Below are 23,517 nucleotides of genomic sequence, written 5' to 3'. Positions count from 1 at the left end.
ACTTGCAATGAATCCCGCTGAATGTCTCGTGGCTTAAAAGATTTGGAAATGCATTATAACCTCCCTGAAAGCTTGGAGCACATACTACAAGCTGTCAAGCTTGTGACACATTTACAAGTAAATCTCTAGCATGGGGTGTTGCTAAAGTCATAGCGAACTACAACGATGACATACTGGACCATATTACAGAGTTATTACATTATTATCACACATTTCTATGCATTATCATCATCATTATGAATCAGCCATTGAATCATCTACTCAACATCTAGTTCTCAGTCTGTGCATTCCGGATTCACTCAAATAGGCTATAGCTACAGGAAGACATCATAGAATATGTTGTTAAGGTTGAGATAGAAAAACGCATGTGCAGGTGTGCATCTGCAATATTTCAAGCACACCCCTAAATAGTTAATATGGGCGACTGATACAAAAAGGGGCTCTGGGCACGTCATGAGTAGACTACCATACACCACCAACTTCTGATAGCATGCTTTCTTATCGAATAGCTATAGTTGCTGCCAACGCCTCTTGAAATGATCGACGCTTCCACCATCCATTTCCATTGCTCACCGCGCATCCTCTACCAATAACCGCGGTCGGAGGCGCAGCCTCTCGTTGTGGGAGGTTCATCGCATGGTCCTCAGCTCTGAATGAGAGTGGAGGGGGATGCAGAAGGATTCGTAAACTCCACAGGACCCGTGGAATATGTAGAATGAGCCCCTATCTGCGAACTGTGGTTGTATTCGTAGTGGTTCACAGCCCGGTGAATGAAAGACGGAGAGATTGCAGCTTGACGCACTACATTACTTTGGAGTAGATTTGACGCGTGATCGTTGCAAGATTCTGTGCTCGACTGCCGACTGTTGAGGCGCGTGTCGTTCAGGTGACACACACACGGTTAACTTTACGGACTGTGTATCATTTATCTACGATCTAATCGGGAGCAAGTGGATGTAGTCTACATGGGATCCCTAAAATGACGATCATGTGGATTTATTGAACTGTCACTCATTATTTCTGCGTGCATTTATAGAGATTGAGAAAATAACCCCATAAATAAATCTCAGTAGAAATTCATGCACGCTTTGTGAATCTGACTCAGTTGGATAGACATAATCATGGACTGTCATCAGACGAAGAATGTGCCAATGCATTGTATGATCCACAATCGTAGCGATTGGAATTGACATAGCCAGTCTACGCGGGCCGGAGAAGTATGGAGAGACGGGTCTAGATTCACTGGTTCGGATTCACGCGTTAAGAGCGCACTTTGGAAACTAGTGTTTTGCTCGGAAACTTTTATGCCGGAGTCCGACGCACACAAAGATGACAGCAAACCGCTGTAAACACCACTATAAAATTGCATGAACACAGAAAATATAGGTTTCTAAGTAAATCATATGGGGGCTTGCTTATGGAAATACACTCGATCAATTGCTTATGATAAAAACAATACCTTTTAGCGGTAAATGTAATGAGCATGGAATGAGTCTCCCATATGGGAAGGTGACCTTTATCGCAAGTGATGACATGTTCATCAAGAAGTGCGACTCAGAGGCCCTTGAGAATTAAATAACAGTATTTTGCATGATTTCTCTGGGATATGATGTAAAAGTACCACATTCTACTTTCTAGGTAAGGAAAAAAGTGACCCTTCATCGGATGGCTTCCAATGCCTCTCCAACTTTGGCTTTTATCCACACGAATAATGATTTCTGTTAGTTAAGTGGCCCCAAAGCTATTCGGATCATTTAGGATGCTGTGTTTACATCGTGTTCATCCGGGTGAGAGGGCATCAATCAACGCTGGAAGCTTCGAAAACCAACAGTATCGCAGGTGTTTGTTACAAAAGGTAGGGCACATGTTTTCACTGATACATTACTTAATTCACCAAACATTTGGTTTTCCTTCGAAGTTGAATGAAATTGATAATGAGTGACCTGAAATAATTCATTATTAGACTTTTGTCGAATTGCTTTGGCGTTAGCCTCGTCCCCGCAGGCTAATTGCGCATGGGTGGAAGTGTCTGAACAATATTGCTTTGGTGTGGCACTAGCTACAGATTGTTACATCAGATAATGTGTTAGAAGGAAACATTTTTGTGATCCATAACTGGGTGTTACAGGTTTGCCTATACAAAACATTGCCAGAGATTGTTCAACTAACCAGTTATTGGCGATTCGTTCTTGAGTCGGGCAAACATGTATCTTCTAAAATGTCCTGTCCAGTTGCAGGTGGTGCGTTTTGAATTTAGAAAATGCTCCATTATTTAAAAAAATGTATTATTATTATTATTTTTGCTCCATGAAGTAATCCGACAATGTGTACACCTCCATCTTGTCTATTTCAAATCTCATTGATTGAGACAGGTGGGTCCACCCCAAAGGGCTGCATGTCTCGATGATGGTCACCTGTCTCAGTCAATGAGAGAAGATTTGAAATAGACAAGATGGTGGCATACACATTGGACTACTTCATGAAGCACAACATTTATTTATTTGAACAGCATTTTCTAAATTCAAACGCACCATCTGCAACTGGACACTGACATTTTTGGCTGAATCGAGAATGAAGATAGTATTGCAAATACAAGGGTAGTTGAAAAATATGTGGTGAGATTTTGTATAGGCAAACCTTTAATGGCCAATAATGGATACCAACAATCTTTGTTACACCAGATAATGTGATATGACCAATCTGTAGCTAGTGTGGAACCATTGATTCTAATCATCAGACAATATGAATATTGATTTGTCTCAAATGTGCTGTAAAACAAGAAGCAAACACTGTCAGTGATACCAAATGCATCTCTTGTCTCTGCAATCCATCATAATGGTAATCTCTGATTATCTGAAACGGAGTCCAGTTATAACGTGATTTTCACGCTTTCTGTTCTATCTTGTGCACACAGTGACTCAGACCAGCAGCATGCTTACCTGTGGATAAGAGTGAGCCCCGTGGGTTGAGTGTGGACCCCCACGTCCTCCCTGCTCCTTCTCCTGCCTCGGTTCCCATCATCTTCAGCCCTACTGTCCACATGCAGGCCAAGAAGAGGTACCTGGTCGTGTCTCTAGGGGCCTGTCTTCTTCTGGTTGCCTACCTGTGGGGACTTCAGATTGGGGAGTTCCATCATCAAAACCACCACCAGTACCTCTTCAGAGTCGCCCAGAGCCCCGGCCTCAGCCTGCTCAGACAGCGTTGGCCTGAGTGGACCCACCCGCTCAACACCTACCTGGAGGACGGAGAGCAGGAGGCAGACAGCCCTCTGCTCCACCACCAGCACACCTCTCCCAGGGAGAGGCGGGAGATCCGCAACAACATCTACAAGAGCAGGAGATGCCGCATGGACACATGCTTCGACTTCAGCCGCTGCCAGAGGGGGTTCAAGGTGTACGTCTACCCCCTGCTGAAGGGGGAGACGGTGTCTGAGAGCTACCAGAAGATCCTGACAGCTGTCGAGGATTCCCGCTTCCACACCACAGACGTCAACGAGGCCTGTCTGTATGTGCTGGGCATTGACACTCTGGACCGGGACCAGCTGTCCAGCCAGTACATTCACAATGTCAAGGCTAAAGTACAGAGCCTCCCAACGTGGAATGACGGGAGGAACCACCTCATTTTCAACCTCTACTCTGGCACCTGGCCATATTACACGGAGGAGCTGGGCTTTGATATTGGCCAGGCCATTTTGGCCAAAGCCAGCATTGATATGGATAATTTTAGGCCATACTTTGATGTGTCCATTCCTTTGTTTTCAAAAGACCATTCCCAAAAAGGAGGGGACAAGGGTTATTTGACACTCAAAAATGTCCCTCCATCAAGGAAATATTTACTGGTTTTCAAAGGGAAGAGGTATCTGACTGGTATCGGTTCAGAAACCAGAAATGCTTTATATCATATTCACAATGGGGAAGATATCATTCTACTGACCACCTGCAAGCATGGGAAGGACTGGGAAAAGCATAAGGATGCAAGATGCGACCGGGACAATGAAGAATACTCCAAGTAAGTTCCCCTCTTGTATGTCCTTTCGCTGGTTTCACGTATTTCAAAATGGTATGTTTCTCACTCTACAGCACGAGATGTAGACTGACAGTCTGACACAACATATCAAGGGGTTAATCCCTATTTCTGGATGACACATTCCTAGCAGCGCTGTGGATATTATCAAAGTACAGTTGCTCATCCATGTTAGTTGGATTATCCTGACACGTTGTTTTTCCTCTCAATGTTTGCATCCAGTTTTACTTTCATATCTTTCTACAGTTTACAGTATCTACCATTATTTTAAAGCAGGTTTGTTTGTTACAGGTTGGGTGTGATGCTGTTTTAAAATAAGAAAAATACTTTAGAATACCCATGAGAGTACTGCTAGTCTGCTATAGAGTCAAACTATATTATTTTGCTCTGCAGCCTGAGTAAAAGCACAGTGCAACACACTTGAGAGATCTGTGTACAAAAAAACCCTCGCTGCATAACAACTCGGCATCAACAGCAGACAAATGAAAGGAGTTTGTAAGCAGTTGAGCAAAACGTTATGGGCCGGGTAGAGGAGTTCAGGATGACAGGAATGTACAGTACCAGTCAAAAGTTTGGACACACCTACTCGTTCAAGGGTTTTTCTTTATTTTGACTATTTTCTACATTGTAGAATAATAGTGAAGACATCAAAACTATGAAATAACGCATATGGAATCATGTAGTAACCAAAAAAGTGTTAAACAAATCAAAATGTTTGATGTTTGACATTCTTCAAAGTAGCCACCCTTTGCCTTGACAGTTTTACACACTCTTATTTTTTTTATCGGCATGTATCTAAAAACATGTTTAAAAAAAATAATCATACTCTCATATGTTGTAGCTTAGACCGTATTTCACATCATCTGAGGTTTTTGTGTTGTGCCCGCCATCAGTTCAGACACGGCGTGCTCTTGAATACAGGGTGGGTGTCACTTCAATCATGGAAATCATTTATGGAATGGACCTATCCATTTAGAGCACTGCAATTTAGCTGGTACACCATTTGACATTTTTGTTGTATTGAAACATCTAATTGCCACCACAAAGACGAGCCTCAAATGGCAACTTGAATGGTAATGCGTTTTCTATCTACATTTCAATAGGTTTCCTATGGAGGATTGACAGTATCATTTAAAACAACAGATATTCCCATTCAAGTCAACGTTATCTGATGTGTGGACATCCAACCATCTTTGTGGTACCATTTTGAAAGTTTGAAATTTCAATTTTATTCCCATTTTTAGAACATTTATCAGCCAAAACATGACACCCACCCTGTATTCAAGAGCATGTTGATTTAACCGATGGCGGGCACAAAAACCTCAGATTATGTGAAATACGGTCTAAACTACAACATATGCAAATAGGGAAAAAAATAAGTATATGTGTTTTAAGATGATTGACATTAAAGGTTTAAATATGACAGTTTCTATTACAAAACATTATTTTCAAGAAATAATACAATAGTTTGACAGCACTGTAAGCTTTTAAATTATATCAAGCTCAACCGTTTATCTTTTCCAGTGATGAAAACAACATGCATGTCTATAGGTATGGTGGGGTTTTCAAAATGGGTCAATTTTAAGCACCTTTATCTCTGGAATGTTTTGGCATTCCGGTCCAAAAAGTAAATTTCTGAGCACTCCTTCAGTGGGCAAATATGTATGGATGGTTTCATTCAAATCAACGGGGGGTGCTGTCAATAAGCTATTAAATTCCCCAAAACGAAACCATGTGACTGTTTAAACTTGCCTCATTTAACCTGGATCGACATGGGAAGCACTGACTCCCATTGTATCAGGCTCTCCTGATTTGTTTTGTATGGCTGGGTTTTTCCCCGCTTGCCATTGTTGCAGGACGGGCATGTTTGTGCAGTGAAGACAATGTTATCACTGGTAATGCTCAGTCTTACGTACATTTTTAACTTACATTCCAGCCCTCACTGTTATTTCACTGCCTGGCTCGCCCTCATTGGTTATTAGTATGAATGAATGTCCCACAGGTGTTTTTAGAATGGTCAGATAGTTGAAGTGTGGAACACATCCTGTTAGATCTTTTAGGGGGGTTTTATTACAGTTCAGGCTCTGTGCCAAATCATATCACAAAACTTTGTTTGATTTTGACAGCTGGGCTCATCTGGAAATCGGTAATATTAAACATCAGATTGCCTCCATCTTAAAAATATCTTCAAGCTCACAAAGAGAAAGATTGAATAGCACTGTTTGAAGAGAAACAGATGTGGCCTACAGTAGAAATCCAAAAGATTGATAACCAAAGATATCAAATAACACTCTGACAGTTACAAAACATTCCACAATATTTTGTATATCAATACAGATACATTGTGGGCAACACAAGGTACCCACTTGAAAATACTCACTGTGTGAATAAAATTGAAGGGGATTTCAAAGCCTCAGTCAGAAGAGTCAATAATTGGCTACCAATTGAATTAAACCAAGGCTGAGGAATCGAGGACGATCCCACCCTGTGCTGGGCAGCCATGGATTGAAGTCAGATGATTTCACTATACTGCGATAACATCCCCAAGAACCCCACACGACAGGCCCACGTGTCTCAGTCACAGTTTAGATATGAGGACGCAACGTTCCTATTTAACATGGAAGATTTACATCATGACACTTATTTCATTATCAAAATGGTGTGGAAGAAGTCATCAAAGCTTGTGCGTCTCAGAAGCCAGTCAGATTTATTTGTCTGGTCCTTGTTCTTTTCAGCCTTAGGCTAGAGAGACCCTGCTGATAAGATGTATAGATAGGCTCTAAATTAGTTTCTCACTGTTGGGTGCTTTCTGCAGATCCATCACCAGCCATGCGAGTAACGGTCCTCCGACAGTGTTTTAATTACAGACTACAATTTAACATGTTGTTCCCCAGCCTTGCTAGCAGTGAAAAGGTCTAGACTAGTTCCTGCTATTACTGTAAACACATGTTACATGACAAACCTGTTTGAATGGATTGTAAGAGGCCTTGGAAAGACTATAGACATTTAAACAAAATTGGGAACGTTAAGAAACAAATCCATAAACAAAAATCAAAAAAAATAATAAATAAAAGAAATTCTTAACAAAATCAAAACTACCACTATCAGGTCCCGATCATCATCATAAAGGGGAAAATAGGAGGAGATGTGCATCTTTCAATTTATTTGCCACGGACATAAAGCGCTCTGCACGTCATCGTCGGTGGAAAAAGGGCAGAGTATGGCAAGAGACAGCAGCGAAGTCCTGTATGCCAAATCCTTGAGAAGTTAAATGAGAAGGTGGTGAAATGCAAACTTTGCGAGTTGAAATTGAGGTACGGTAATGGTAGTACAGGTGCAATGCTTAACCATCGGAAACGGACGCACCGTGAGACCCAAACCTGTTTCTGGCAGCAACAACAGACAGACGGCTTCACACAAAAGAAGTGCGATAAGGGACAGAGTTAGAAAATCACAGCGCTCATTACAGAATCGGTTGGTATGCAGCCGTTGTCAAAGGTTGAGCATGTCGTCTTCAATGCCCTGATGGCATGTCTAGAAACAGACTACAACGTGCCATGTCGGGAAACTGTGATGGCCCGGGTGACCAAATTGTACAATGATTTCTCTGCAAGTACAAAGCGCGATCTCTCAAAAAAAAACATACACGGCGTTAACATCAGGTTGTTGGACGTCTATGAACATGCTGTCATACGTCACTGCAACGAGCCATCGTATTGATGAGAAGTTGGACATAAAGTCCCATGTACTGACCACTGAAAACATGGAGTGGCACCTAGCAGAGTGGGTGGGGGACAGCAGTAAGGTGAGCGCCATTGTCCGGAAGATAGAACTTCATTGCCCACTAGCAATCCTATGCAGTAGGTCACAGTAGGACCATATTTAGCATTGTGAATTCACGTGAAATTATCTGAATTTTTCTTAGTTTTAGCAGGAAACCGATGAAAAAAAAATTTGCAGTTTAAACATTAAGACAATTTATTAAAAAATTTTTGGTCATGTCTCTATTTCCAACTGTCTTTCATGCTGTTGAACTAACATCTCAATTTGATATAGCAGAACAATGATATTTCCTGTGGTCTAGTTTTGTCTGAGGTCCAGTTCTAACCCGATTGCAGAGGTGTACTAGATGTGCAGTAATTAACTTTCTGTCTGGTTTATCCTGAGAAAGGCAACTTAAAGACCAAGCAGGGATGCTCAATTCCCTTTCATAACAAGTTTTTTTTCCCCGGACAACTGGAGTCGACGCCTGCACTAAAATTGGCTTACATTCAATGGACAACTGCAGACTACACATTCAGTGCTCTATATTTTTGTTTTGTGCATATATCTGACACAGTAAATCTTAATATTTTAGCCAAAGATGCAGATCTTTGAGACGTAAGTTGACAGCTGAAAGAAAAACTGAGAATCTTCTATTCTGCAGAAATAGACGCAACATTTTGGGCATTAAATAAATACAGTGCCTTCAGAAAGTATTCACACCCCTTGACCTTTTCCACATTTGTTGTTACAGCCTCAATTTAAAATGGATTACATTGAGAATGTGTGTCACTGGTCTACACACAATACCCTATAATGTCAAAGTGGAAATATGGTTTTAGAAATGTGTATAAATTTTGTAAAAAATCAAAAGCTGAAATGTCTTGAATCAGTAAGTATTTAACCCCTTAGTTATGGCAAGCCTAAATAAGTTCATGAGTAAACAATTGCTTACCAAGTCACATAAGTTGTATAGACTCGCTCTGTGTGCAATAATAGTCATTCAAAAAACCTGTTAAACACTATCCCATCTCTCTACCCCACACATACAATTATCTGTAAGGTCCCTCAGCAGCAAGCATTGAATTTCAAACACCGATTCAACCACAAAGACCAGGGAGGTTTTCCAATGCCTCTCAAAAGAAGGGTGGCTATTGGTGCAGACACTGAATATCCTTTTAAGCATGGTGAAGTTATTAATGACACTTTAGATGGTGTATCAATACACCCAGTTACTACAAAAGATACAGGCGTCTTTCCTAACTCAGTTGCCAGAGAGGAAGGAAACTGCTCAGGGATTTCACCATGAGGCCAATGGTGACATTTAAAACAGTTTAATGAGCATTTGTGTTTAATGGCTGTGATGGGAGAAACCTGAGGATGGATCATCAACATTGTAGTTACTCCACAATCCTAACCTAATTGAAAGAGTGAAAAGAAGGAAACCTGTACAGAATAAAAAAAATTCAAAACCTGCATCCTGTTTGCATCAAGGCACTAAAGTAATACTGTAAAAAATGTTGCAAAGCAATTCTCAGTTTTTGTCCAGAATACAAAGTGTTATGTTTGGGGCAAATCCAATACAACACATTACTGAGTACCACTCTCCATATTTTCATGCTCTGGGTATGCTTTCATGTTATGAGTATGCTTGTAATCGTTAAGGACTGGGGAGTTTATTAGGACAAAAAAAGAAACGGAATAGAGCTAAGCACATTCAAAATACTAGAGGAAAACCTGGTTCAGTCTGCTTTACAACAGACACTGGGACCTTTCAGCAGGACAATAACCTAAAACACAAGGAACAAATCTACACTGGAGTTGTTTACCAAATAGACAGTGAATGTTCCTGAGTGGACAGTTTTCACTTAAATCTGCTGGAAAGTATATTGTTGTCTAGCAATGATCAACAATCAATTTGAGCTTGAAGAATTCTGAACTTAATAATGGGAAAATATTGTACTATCCAGGTGTGCAAAGCTCCAGAAAGACTCACAGCTGTAATCGCTGCCAAATGTGATTCTAACACGTATTGACTCAGGGTGTGAAACCTATATATTTTTTTTATTCAATAAATGTGCAAAAATGTCTAAAGGCATGTTTTTACTTCATCATTATGGGGTATTGTGTAGATGGGCGAGATTATTTTTAATATACATTTAAAAAAATATATCCATTTTGAGTTGAGGCTGTAACACAACAGAATGTGGAAGAAGTCAGGGGGTATGGCTACTTTATGAAGGCACTGTATGTTTCACAAGTTTGGATAGCGCAGTACAGGACTGAGTGTAGCACACTACAGTACACTCTACAATACAGTCGGACAGTACAGTAAAACACAGTGAGTAGAGTACAGTGTACTGTACTGAACTATACTTGAATTTACTTTACTGAACTCTGTTCTGCTGTACTGTACTCTACTGTGCTGCACTGTGATGTCAACTTATGAAACATGAGGAGAATGACATTCATATCCATAATTATGCATTTCTGTGTAGAACAGATCAGGGACCCATGATGTCATTCCATTACCGTAATTTCATTACCGTAATTCCTTACTGTATTTCAGTAACCAAAATAGATTTTTTTTCAAACTCAAGGTGTCATGTCATAGCTGACACCCCGTTTTTTCTGCAGAGATCTTTGAATCCTAATTCGGAGCGCATCTTTAAAGGGAAACTTCTCAATTTTTCAACTTCATATTCATCATCTCCAGCACCACCCCAACATCAACAAATGTGAAAATGGTTCATTTCTATGTTTTGTAGTAAAAAAGATAGAGAAAGATAAGTGTTTCCAATGACATCACTGGTGTGCAGCATGTGATTTTAGCCAATTTTGAGTAGGTATTGCTTACTAATTGGTTGATGTCATTGGAAACACTTATGATTCTTAATCTTTTTTACTACCGGACATGGAAACGTGCCATTTTCACATGTTGGGGTGGTGCTGGAGATTATGAAGTAGAACATTTTTGAAATGTCCTTAAGCGTTTTATGGAAAACGTGGTCGCATAACTTGAGAGATATTTTATTGTAGTTCTGTTACCAAAGTCTGCATCTGCACAGTTTTTCCACTAAATTCATTTTTGTAAAATGTTCAGTGGAAATTGTTAAAAGTAGTCCTTGTGCATAGTTATATGGTTTGTTAAACATTGAAATCAGTGTTTTTTTTGTTTGGCATACATAAAAGCATAATTACATTATTGTGGAATTGCCCCTTTATCAGTATGTGGGTTCATTACAGGGTCTTTAAAGACAAACTACAAGCTGCAAAGGCTTATTGGCTTAGGAGACGTCCACACTGACTGGGGTACGAATATGATTTGAGAAATTTTGGAAAGACTTATTTTGGTGCTTCCTCATGCAAGTCCTATGTACTTAATGAGACTATTGTACTGACTCAACACCTTGAAGGTAGCAAGATGATTATTATTGAGTGATTGACAATCACCTTCTACCTTTTTTAGTTGAGAATATCAGCGTCAAGATCAATACTTGATCAACAAAAACCAAGGAGTGCATGAAAAGACCTGGATTGCTTTGTACTGTAAAATTTGTAATTGCGTTTTCTGTCAAGTGGATATGATGCCATCTCGACTAACTCCATAATCTCCAAAAATTATAGTGTAGCAATTTTAACTGGATTTTGAAAGTGTTAATATGTGTTTGTTGTCTGTAACTTACGCCTGCCCATACCATAACCCCACCGCCACCATGGGGCACTCTGTTCACAACATTGACATCAGCAAACTGCTCGCCCACACGACTCCATACATGCCATCTGCCTCGTACAGTTGAAACCGGGATTCATCCATGAAGAGCACAGAATTACAGCGTGCCAGTGGCCAAGGTGAGCATTTGCTTACTGATGTCGGTTACGACGCCGAACTGCAGTCAGGTCAAGACCCTAGTGAGGACGACAAGCACGCAGATGAGCTTCCCTGAGACGGTTTCTGACATTTTGTGCAGAAATTCTTCGGTTGTGCAAACCCACAGTTTCATCAGCTGTCCAGGTGGTGGTCTGACGATCCCACAGGTGAAGAAGCCGGATGTGGAGGTCCTGGGCTGGCCGGTTGGAAGTACTGCCAAATTCTCTAAAACAACGTTGGAGGCAGAGAGAAATTAACATTAAATTCTCTGGCAAAAGCAATGGTGGATATTCCTGCAGTCTGCATGCCAATTGCACGCTCTCTCAACTTGAGACATCTGTTTTCATTGTGTTGTATAACAAAACTGCACGTTTTAGAGTGGCCTATTATTGTCCCCAGCACAAGGAGCACCTGTGTAGTGATCATGCTGTTTAATCAGATTCTTGATACGCCACAACTGTCAGGTGTATGGATTATCTTGGCAAAGGAGAAATGTTCATTTTAACAGGGATGTAAACACATTTGTGCACAACATTTGAGAGAAAAAAGCTTTTTGTGCTTATTGAACATTTTTGGGGATCTTTTTTTATTTCTGCTCATGAAACATGGGACCAACACTTTACATGTTGCATTTTATATTTTTGTTCAGTGTATATAAAGTCTAGCCAACTTGGCTCTATTTGCTTGCTAACAAATTGAACTGTTAGGAATACACCCTCCTCTGTCTCCAACTGTTTGAACAACCCAGCCTTTCAGAATGAGAACGAGTTGCCAATTACTTACATAAATGCGTCTTTTTATGCTCTTGAAAATGTATAAAACGCAAACTACTAGACAGACAGCACATAAGTCTGTGGCCAAAAAAAAGGGTATCGTTAGAGACAAAAAAGGTGTCGTTAAAAAGTTATTCATTACAGTAAAATAATGTTTCGGCGTCCATATGACTGACTCTGGACCAAACCTCAAATGAAAATAGTGAATTGAAACTGCTTGTAGTCAGAGAGGAAGTGATCTTTGTTGTAAGGGGTCTTGATTCTTGCAACAAAGGCATTTGAATGTCGTTCTAAAACATGAGTTAGAATTAATCAAATGAATTCGATATACTGTGTCGCCCAGCCCTAACCTCGACTTGACTCCAAATAAGTAATAGAGGAATGGGACTTGACTCAATCACGGGTTTTTTTTTTCTCGCTCTTTCCCATCTGGACAGCCAAGTGCCAGGCTTTTTTATATTTTTTATTTCTATGTTGTGATTGGTGAATTACTTGGGCAAGTTTGTATAATTTAGAGAACTGTCAATACCATATGCTTTATGCAATTCAATGCAAAATAATAACATACTGTAATTCCAATTCTTACTTTTGGCATTCTGAAGCACTATCCAATTAACATTTGCCAACCTTTTATGTTGATAAAATGCAAAATGCACTATCGAGTGTAATTTTAGAGCCATTTTATAAATGTTGAGAAAAGCAAACAAGCGGGATACTTTGATCCTAAACTACTTCATCAAGGCACACAAATTGGCTCCAACAATTAGTGCATGTATGCTTTCATGTCAAAATAAAGTGGGTCTAAAGAGGCAAAGCATCATGTGCCACTCACTGCAGTTAAGGTGAGCTGATTACATTTAAGGATCAAGAGGTTTGGACCTGCGAATATGTGAGTGAGTGTTTTTTGGGTTTTACTGTCCTTGTGGGGATCAGAATTCCTCACAAGGATAGTAAAACAAGAACAATTCGAACAAGTGGGGACAATTCGTCGGTCCACACAAGAAAAAGGCTATATTAGGCATAGGGGTTAGGGAAAGTAGGATTTTTAAATATAAATCAATTGTCTCCACAAGTATAGTAAAACAAATGTGTCAAATAAAATGTAATTTGCCGAATACAACAGGTGTCGAGCTTACCGTGAAGTGTGTGTGTGTGTGCACATGCGCTTGGTGTGTGTCTCTTTGTTAACATCAGCTGGGGCGTGAGCTCTGATATTAAGGAAGTCTCGAGGTTCTGCTTATCTTTTTTTATTTAACCTTTTTTTTTAACTAGGCAAGTCAGTTAAGAACAAAATATTATTTACAATGGCGGCCTACCAAAAGGCCTCCTGCAGGGATGGGGGCTGGGATTAAAAATAAATGAAATAAAAATATAGGACAAAACACACATCATGACAAGAGAGACAACACAACACAAAGAGAGACCTAAGACAACAACAAGGCATGGTAGCAACACAGCATGGTAGAAACCTAACGTGGTAGCAGCACAAAACATGGTACAAACATTATTGGGCACAGACAACAGCAAGAAGGTAGAGACAACAAAATTGTTATGCTGTCTGACTGTAGCCTAGAGCACATTCTCTATATTAGCGGGTTAGGTCCGGGTGCGTCAGATTTTCACTTATAGTATATTATCACATATAGTCGTGCGGATGGGTTATTACCAATTGCGGATGGGTGCGGGTGAATAAATGGCTGACCCGCACACAACTAAAAGGCTAGAGTTGCTGCTTTCAAGAAGCGGGACAGTAATCTGTACGCTAATGAGAAATCCCGCTACGACCTTCGATGAGCCATCATCAAAGTGTCAATACAGGACTGAGATCAAATCCTACTACGTCGGCTCTGACGATCGTTGGATGTGGCAGGGCTTGATAACTATCACGCATTATTAAGAGGAACCCAGCCGCGAGCTGCCCAGTGACGCGAGCCTACCAGACGATCTAAATGCCTTCTATGCTTGCTTCAAGGCAAGCAACATTGAACCATACATGAGTGCCAGCTGTTCCGGGCAAATGTATGATCATGCTCTCTGTAGCCAATGTGAGTAACACCTTTTAGGTTAACATTCACAAGTCCGAAGGGCCAGACGGTTTACCAGGACGCGTACTCAGAGCATGCGCTGACCAGCTGGCAAGTGGCTTCACTGACATTTTCAACCTCTCCCTAACCCTGTCTGTAATACCTACATGTTTCAAGCAGACCATCATAGTCCCTGTGCCTAAGAACGCCAATGTAACCTGTCTAAATGACAATCACCCCATAGCATCATGAAATGTTTTAAAAGCCTGGTTATGGCTCATGACCATCATCCCAGACACCATGGACCCACTCCAATTCACATACCGCCCCAACAGATCTACAGATGACGCAATCTCTCTTGCACTCCACACTGCCCTCTCCCACCTGGACAAGAGAACACCTATGTGAGAATGCTGTTCATTGCCTATAGCTCAGCGTTCTATACCATAGTGCCCTCCAAGCTCATCACTAAGCTAAGGACCATGACACTGTACACCTCCCTTTGTAACTGGATCCTGGAATTCCTGACGGGCCGCCCCTTAGGTGGTGAGGGTAGGCAACAACACACTTATGGGGGCCTCTCAGAGTTGTGTGCTTAGTCCCCTCCTGTACTCCCTGTTCACCCACAACTGAGTGGCCGCAACTCCAACACCATCATTAAGATTGCTGACAACACGACGGTGGTAGGCCTGATCACCAATGACGATGAGACGGCCTATAGGGATGTCAGAGACCTGGCAGTATGATGCCAGGACAAAAACCTCTCCCTCGTCATCAGCAAGACGAAGGAGCTGATTGTGAACCACAGGAAACGAAGGGCCGAGCACGTCCCCATCCACACATCACATTGACTGTAGTGGAGTGGGTCGAGAGCTTGAGGTTTCTCAGTGTCCACATCACTAAGGATTTATCATGGTCCACACACACCAACACAGTCATGAAGAGGGGATGACAATGCCTCTTCCTCCTCAGGAGGCTGAACAGATTTTGCATGGGCCCTCAGAGCCTTTAAAAGTTCCACAACTGCACCATTTGAGAGCATCTTGAATGGCTGCGTCACTGCTTGGTATGGCGGCAACTTGGCATCCGACCGCAAGGCGCTACAGACTGTAGTGTGTACGGCCTAGTGCATCACTGGTGCTGAGATCCCTGCCATCCAGGATAGAGGTTGGCATGGGAACAGTCCTCCTGCGTGTCCCGCAGGATTCTGTCAGGAATGGGAGTGAAGTTCTAGAGTCAAGTTCGGGACCGGATCAACAGTCCACAGGAACGGGGAGTGCAAGAATAGTTATAAACAGTGTTTTTGGGGGGCGGGAAATATGTGTGGAGCATTTCATAAAAAAAACTATTGTGTAGGTCTCATCATCCTCCCGCTTAATCAATCTACATTTAGGTCATTATCCAGAGTGACTTGGCCTACAGTCAGTGCATTTAACGAAGACCGGTAAGACAACCACATCACAGTCACATATTGCATTACTGAAGTCATTTTCAATACTTCCTAAACAAACACAATAACCTACATATTTCTGCGTGCAAAAATGAGCACAAAAAATGATTTTTATTTTAGCAATAAGACTGCTAAATAGTTAATCCAAGTAGCTATTTCGTTAACTTCTTAACTATCTGCATTGATGCTTTTGGCCCTGACTTTTTGACTGCTGTTACTTTTTATTATTTATCCTGTAGCCTAGTCACTTTATTCTTTAGTTATAAACTCAGCAAAAAAAGAAACTGTCAACTGCGTTTATTTTCAGCAAACATGACGTGTAAATATTTGTATGAACATAAGATTCAACAACTGAGACATAAACTGAACAAGTTGAACAGACATGTGACTAACAGAAATGGAATAATGTGTCCCAGAACAAAGGGGGGGGGTCAAAATCAAAAGTAACAGTCAGTATCTGGTGTGGCCACCAGCTGCATTAGGTACTGCAGTGCATCTCACCAGGGGTGAATCCGACCATCACCCCTGGTGAGACAAAACCGCGACTCGTCAAGTGAAAAGCACTTTTTGCCAGTCCTGTCTGGTCCAGTGATGGTCGGTTTGTGCCCATAGGCAATGTTTTTGTCGGTGATGTCTGGTGAGGACCTGCCTTACAACAGGCCTACAAGCCCTCAGTCCAGCCTCTCTCAGCCTATTGCGGACAGTCTGAGCACTGATGGAGGGATTGTGCGTTCCTGGTGTAACTCGGGCAGATGTTGCCATCTTGTACCTGTCCCGCAGGTGTGATATTCGGATGTACTGATCCTGTGCAAGTGTTGTTACAAGTGGTCTGCCACTGTGAGGACAATCAGCTGTCCGTCCTGTCTCCCTGTAGCGCTGTCTTAGGCGTCTCACAGTACAGACATTGCAATTTATTGCCCTGGCTACATCTGCAGTCCTCATGCCTCCATTCAGCATGCCTAAGGCACGTTCACGCAGATGAGCAGGGACCCTGGGCATCTTTCTTTTGGTGTTTTTCAGAGTCAGTAGGAAGGCCTCTTTAGTGTCCTAAGTTTTCATAACTGTGACCTTAATTGCCAACTGTCTATACGCTGTTAGTGTCTTAACTACCGTTCCACAGGTGCATGTTCATTAATTGTTTATGGTTCATTGAACAAGCATGGGAAACAGTGTTTAAACCCTTTACAATGAAGATCTGTGAAGTTATTTGGATTTTGACGAATTATCTTTGAAAGACAGGGTCCTGAAAAAGGGACATTTCTTTTTTTTACTGAGTTTATATACATATCTATCTCAATTACCTCGTACACACATTGACTCCATACTGTTACCCAGTGTATAGTGCCAAGTTTTCGTTTCTCATTGTGTGTTATTACTTTTCTATTTCTTTATTTTATTTCTCTCTGCGTTGGCGGGGAGGGCCCGCAAGTAAGCATTTCACTGTTAGTTTACACCTGTTGTTTTATGAAGCATGTGACAAATACAAATACATTTTATTTGTGTGTGAGAGTCAGACTCACCCATACTGGAGGCAGAGTGCAGCTCTGCTCTGTATGCTGGGGGGGGGGGCTACTTCTAGCTCCTCAACAGCTCTCAGTGTGGACGAGGTGAGAGCTATACAGAATCACCTGGCTCATTAAAACAACCCTTGAGCGTGTCATACTGGAATTGTTGTACTTAGCAAACCTGCGGAAGTAGTATTCCCTCTGTGTGTCAACATCTCTCCAGAGGCATTAAAAAGGCCTTGTTCTCAGGGGTCCTTGCTGGACCAGGTACAGCACAGTAAACCAATGAATGAGATGTGTAAGGAGGACAGGAGGGCAGCAGTCAGTCAGTCGGTCCTGAGAGGCCTTCAGGTGCTGGCAAGGTGAATCTCTATCTATAACCAGCCATGGTTTGAGCACTGAGTAAACATGCCAGCCTCTCCATATTTTACCAAGGCTGCTAGGTCAATCATCTTTACAGCTGCTTTATGAAGAGTGACACCTCAAGGAATAAACTCTGGCTTAATTCCTCCTGTCAATTCAAATTTATCGAACCTATCTAACATTTCATACAAGAGAAACCAAACAGCCCTTCCCTTATTTTCCCCTGAAGATGAAGGCAGTGGAGTGAAACATTTGCAGCACATTCACATTAATTGTTTTTACTGCTAAATATGAATTACTTTAAAAAACATTTGGAAAGTATTTAGCCCCCTTGACTTTTTCTACATTTTGTTACGTTACAGCCTTCTCCTAAAATTGATTTTCATCAATCTACTGTACACACAATACCCCAAAATGACAAAGTGGAAACAGGTTTTTAGAAAATTTAGCAAATGTATTAAAAATGAACTGAAATACCTTATTTACATAAGTATTCAGACCCTTTGCTATGGGACTTGAAATTGAGCTCAGTTTCTACAACTTGATTGTAGTCCACCTGTAGTAAATTCAATTGATTTGACATGATTTGTAAAGGCACACACCTGTCTAAATAAGGTCCCACAGTTGACAGTGCATGTCAGAGCAAACACCAAGCCATGAGGTCGAAGGAAATGTCTGTGGAGCTCCGAGACAGGATTGTGTTGAGGCACAGATCTGGGGAAGGGTACCCAAAAGGTCTGCAGCATTTAAGGTCCCCAAGAACTCAGTAACCGCCATCATTCTTAAATGGAAGAAGTTTGCAACCGCCAAGACTCTTCCTAGAGCTGGCCACCCGGCCAAACTGAGCAATCGGGGGGTAAGGGCCTTGGTCAGGGAGGTGACCAAGAACCCAATGGTCACTCTGACAGAGCTCCAGAGTTCCTCTGTGGAGATGGGTGAACCTTCCAGAAGGACAACCATCTCTGCAGCACTCCACCATTCAGGCCTTTATGAATAGAGTAGCCAGACAGAAGCCACTCCTCAGTAAAAGGTACATGACAGCCTGCTTGGAGTTTGCCAAAAGGCACCTAAATACTCTCAGACCATGAGAAACAAGATTCTCTGGTCTGATGAAACTAAGATGGAACTCTTTGGCCTAAATGCCAAGCGTCACGTCTGGAGGAAACCTGGCATCATCACTTCTGTGAAGTATGGTGGTGGCAGCATCATGCTGTGGGGATGTTTTTCAGCGGCAGGGACTGGGAGACTAGTCAGGATCGAGGCAAAGATGAACGGAGCAAAGAACAGAAAGACCCTTGACGAAAACCTGCTCAGGACCTCAGACTGGGGCAAAGGTTCACCTTCCAAGAGGACAACGACCCTAAGCACATAGCCAAGACAACGCAGGTGTGGCTTCGGGACAAGTCTCTGAATGTCCTTGAGTGGCCCAGCCAGAGCCCAGACTTGAACCCGATTTGAACATCTCTGGAGAGACCTGAAAATATCTGTGCAGCAATGCTCCCCATCCAATCTGACAGAGCTTGACACGATCTGCAGAGAATGGGAGAAACTCCCCAAATACAGGTGTGCCAAGCTTGTAGCATCATACCCAAGAAGACTTGATGCTGTTGTTGCTGCCAAAAATGCTTTAACAAAGTACTGATTTAAAGGGTCTGAATACTTGTGTAAATGTGATACTTCAGTTTTTTTTAAATTCTAAACCTGATTTTGCTTTGTCATTATGGGGTATTTTGTGCAGATTGAGGAAGGAAAAAAAACAATGTAATACATTTTAGAATAAGGCTGTAATGTAACACAATGTGGAAAAAGTCAAAGGGTCTGAATCCTGTCCGAAGGCACTGTATATACATGGTCTAAACAGCAATGGAATTATTGATGACAAACATATCCAGGAAAGATGCTGAATAAACAAAATAATCAATGGTTGTCGTAAAAAATCTGCAGCTTCTAATTTTGGTATGATCTGAAAACCTTGTGGCAATGTAAGTTTTGCATAATTGAAACGTGTTGGTCATAAAGTGGAGCCATAAAACATCAAGCTGCTGTTTTGGCATGGATTCAGAAACTTTCATTGTTCCACTAATGCTGTCGTGTCACAGAGCGCTTGCTTTATGTTTTCAATATAAGGTGATGAGCCGTACTAAGACCATAACTTAGTCGGAACGGATTTATTGCGCGTTGACCCTTTATTATAAAAAAAAAAGTAATATCCTCAACTACCCTCGGCCTACTATTATCCATTTACAGTGTCATGTTTTTGACTCCATGTTTCCTAATCCCTATTGTCCTCTCGCAGTATGCATTGTATGGATCATTTGAGAGCAGAATTATCTAAATGTTCCCTGAATACCCTCGTTGGTCAGATTATGAGCAGACCTCTCCAAGGCTCTATTATAGGATGTAAGTACTGAAATTGCCTCTAACTATCTCTATAATTATACACATACAAGGTTCCATATTTTTTTCCCCCCATCTGGCTGTTTCTGATACTCTGTTAGGTCATAGTCTGTCATAAAGTATGCACGGACAGGAAAGCTCTGCAGAGCAGAAAACAGGTTTGTGTAAATGCTCTTTGAGTGTGTCATCAGTGTAGATTACCTCTCATCCATTTTCACCAGTGACAAATAAAGCTTATCGTGTATTGGCACATTCAACAGCAGAGCAGAGAACTCTGTCTCTAGATCCCAGGGATATGTGTTGCCTGCTGCCTCCCAATGAACTGCTACACGATCACAACTACATATTCCCGTTCCCATAAATAGCAACTCAGGCAATCCAATATTCACCCCCGATGGACACGCATGTGTCATACGAAACCACATGAGGTGCAGAAGTTAACAGACAATGTTCATGTCACCAGTGTAGCCTACTGTGTGCACAAGTTAACAGTGGTATCGTGGAGCAGTGGAGTTGTTGCAGAGGGTGCCTTCATCCTTGTGATGGGATGTGAAAATGCCATTGTTCAACCCACAGATCTGACCTGCCTCCCCTCTGTGGGATCAGGCTTTATTAAAGTGGCTCACAGGGGGCAGGGAGGTGACAGACATCCTTCACAGGAACTCATCCCACCTCCAACCACAAAAGGAGCAATGCTCTACTCTTTCTCTCCTTTTCTCTTCCTCTTCTTTCTCCCAACTTTGACTTGCCTCAGTCTCAGGTGTGTGAAGAGGTGACGCAAAATGGTTGCCGTGCATCACCCAAGTGGGTGCTACACATTGGGGGTGGAAGTGGGGAGTTTGAAGACTTACTGTAGGCAGAAAAGCGCAATATAAATGCAATCAGTTATTATTGTTATTATTATTGGTAATTTCCATGTGAAAGGACCCATGTGAATGAACGTGAAGTCTATATTTGTGAGAAATTAAGGCATATATACATTTTTCAAACATTTTCTATGTAAAAATGTGGAATAAGCAAAGGCTTTGATTTCTGGTCAAACCGATGGAAAAGGGGTCTTAGATAACACCTACTGGAAACGTGTTAGAAATACTTTAAAACACAATAATGTTGAAGTAAAGGCACCTGCCAACTAATATCAACATTTTATATTTCACCAAATCTAAATATATTTGCCTTCTGTAAGTTGAAGAGACTTTGCCTTGTGCCTTGAAATTCCAAAAACCCACATCTTTAAGATTTTTTTTTATTTCTCTCCCTCATGAGGGAGGATAATGAAAGTTCACTGAAGTAACAAGTAAAGGTAGTTAGTCATTTTAGTGATATCAATTTTGTTTATGAATTAAGTGATTAAAACCCGAAATTCCGTTACCAAATCGGTAACGTAATTTCTGAAAAATCGGTAAGAGTTTCTGTAATTTTAATTTGCTACAATGGGAAATCATAGTAGTGAACCTGTGGTTTGTGACAAGTTTGGACAGTACAGCACAGTAGAGTACTGTAAAGAAAGGTAGAGTACAGTACACACTAGAGCACACTAATGTACTGTTGTGCTATACTCTACTGATCTCTACTGTGCTGTACTCTACTGATCTCTACTGTACTCTACTGAGCAGTACTTTGATGTCTAAACTTGTGAAACATAGATGTCTATGATTGGTTCAGATATGGTCTGGTCTGGAACAACCAAATCTGGTCTTGTTTGGGGGCAGAGCTCATTAAAATAATAGCTAGTGTGTAGAATAATACCCAAATATGCAAAGGAGGATATTGCATACAGTTGAAGTCGGAAGTTTACATACACCTTAACCAAATACATTTAAACTCAGTTTTTCACAATTCCTGACATTTAATCCTAGTAAAAAAATCCCTGTTTTAGGTCAGTTAGGATCACCACTTTTATTTTAAGAATGTGAAATGTCAGAATAATAGTAGAGAGAATGATTTATTTTATTTCTTTCATCACATTCCCAGTGGGTCAGAAGTTTACATATACTTATATTTGGTAGCGTTGCCTTTAAATTGTTTAACTTGGGTCAAATGTGTCAGTTAGCTTTCACAAGCTTCCCACAATATTTTATTTATTTTATTTCACCTTTATTTAACCAGGTAGGCAAGTTGAGAACAAGTTCTCATTTACAATTGCGACCTGGCCAAGATAAAGCAAAGCAGTTCGACACATACAACAACACAGAGTTACACATGGAGTAAAACAAACATACAGTCAATAATACAGTAGAAAAATAAGTCTATATACAATGTGAGCAAATAAGGTGAGATAAGGGAGGTAAAGGCAAAAAAAGGCCATGGTGGCAAAGTAAATACAATATTGCAAGTAAAACACTGGAATGGTAGATTTGCAGTGGAAGAAAGTGCAAAGTAGAAATAGAAATAATGAGGTGCAAAATAAATAAATACAGTAGGGGAAGAGGTAGTTGTATGGGCTAAATTATAGATGGGCTATGTACAGGTGCAGTGATCTGTGAGCTGCTCTGACAGCTGGTGCTTAAAGCTAGTGAGGGAGATAAGTGTTTCCAGTTTCAGAGATTTTTGTAGGTCGTTCCAGTCATTGGCAGCAGAGAACTGGAAGGAGAGATGGCCAAAGGAGGAAATGGCTTTGGGGATGACCAGAGAGATTTACCTGCGTGTGCTACAGGTGGGTGCTGCTATGGTGAGCGGAGATAAGGGGGGACTTTACCTAGCAGGGTCTTGTAGATGACCTGGAACTAGTGGGTTTGGCGACGAGTATGAAGCAAGGGCCAGCCAAAGAGAGCATACAGGTCGCAGTGGTGGGTAGTATATGGGGCTTTGGTGACAAAACGGATGGCACTGTGATAGACTGCATCCAGTTTATTGAGTCGGGTATTGGAGGCTATTTTGTAAATGACATCGCCGAAGTCGAGGATCGGTAGTAGGGTCAGTTTTACGAGGGTATGTTTGGCAGCATGAGTGAAGGATGCTTTGTTGCGAAAGAGGAAGCCAATTCTAGATTTAACTTTGGATTGGAGATGTTTGATGTGAGTCTGGAAGGAGAGCTTACAGTCTAACCAGACAGCTAGGTATTTGTAGTTGTCCACATATTCTAAGTCAGAACCGTCCAGAGTAGTGATGCTGGACGGGTGGGCAGGTGCAGGCAGCGATCGGTTGAAGAGCATGCATTTAGTTTTACTTGTATTTAAGAGCAGTTGGAGGCCATGGAAGGAGAGTTGTATGGCATTGAAGCTCGTCTAGAGGGTTGTTAACACAGTGTCCAAAGAAGGGCCAGAAGTATACAGAATGGTGTCGTCTGCGTAGAGGTGGATCAGAGACTCACCAGCAGCAAGAGCGACATCATTGATGTAAACAGAGA

The 23,517-nt window shown here is 41.5% G+C and overlaps 1 protein-coding gene across 2 annotated transcripts in view; it reads left to right on the top strand.

The window, feature by feature from the left end:
* Positions 1 to 470: 470 nt before the first annotated feature.
* The window catches only part of LOC106607809 (exostosin-1), a 250,799-nt gene continuing 227,752 nt past the window's right edge, over positions 471 to 23,517 (top strand). The window contains exons 1-3 of one of the 2 annotated variants that reach the window (XM_014205174.2): positions 474 to 1,345; positions 1,639 to 1,855; positions 2,915 to 4,008. In XM_014205174.2, coding sequence (XP_014060649.1) covers positions 3,041 to 4,008 — 968 coding nt within the window. In that variant the 5' untranslated portion in view covers positions 474 to 1,345; positions 1,639 to 1,855; positions 2,915 to 3,040. Of the gene's footprint in view, positions 1,856 to 2,914; positions 4,009 to 23,517 lie in introns of both variants that reach the window. The other variant, XM_014205176.2, reaches the window with a different exon arrangement.

Source organism: Salmo salar, chromosome ssa06 (genome assembly GCF_905237065.1).
Source record: "Salmo salar chromosome ssa06, Ssal_v3.1, whole genome shotgun sequence".
Taxonomy (NCBI): Eukaryota; Metazoa; Chordata; class Actinopteri; order Salmoniformes; family Salmonidae; genus Salmo; species Salmo salar.
This window is presented reverse-complemented; position numbering and strand designations above follow the sequence as displayed.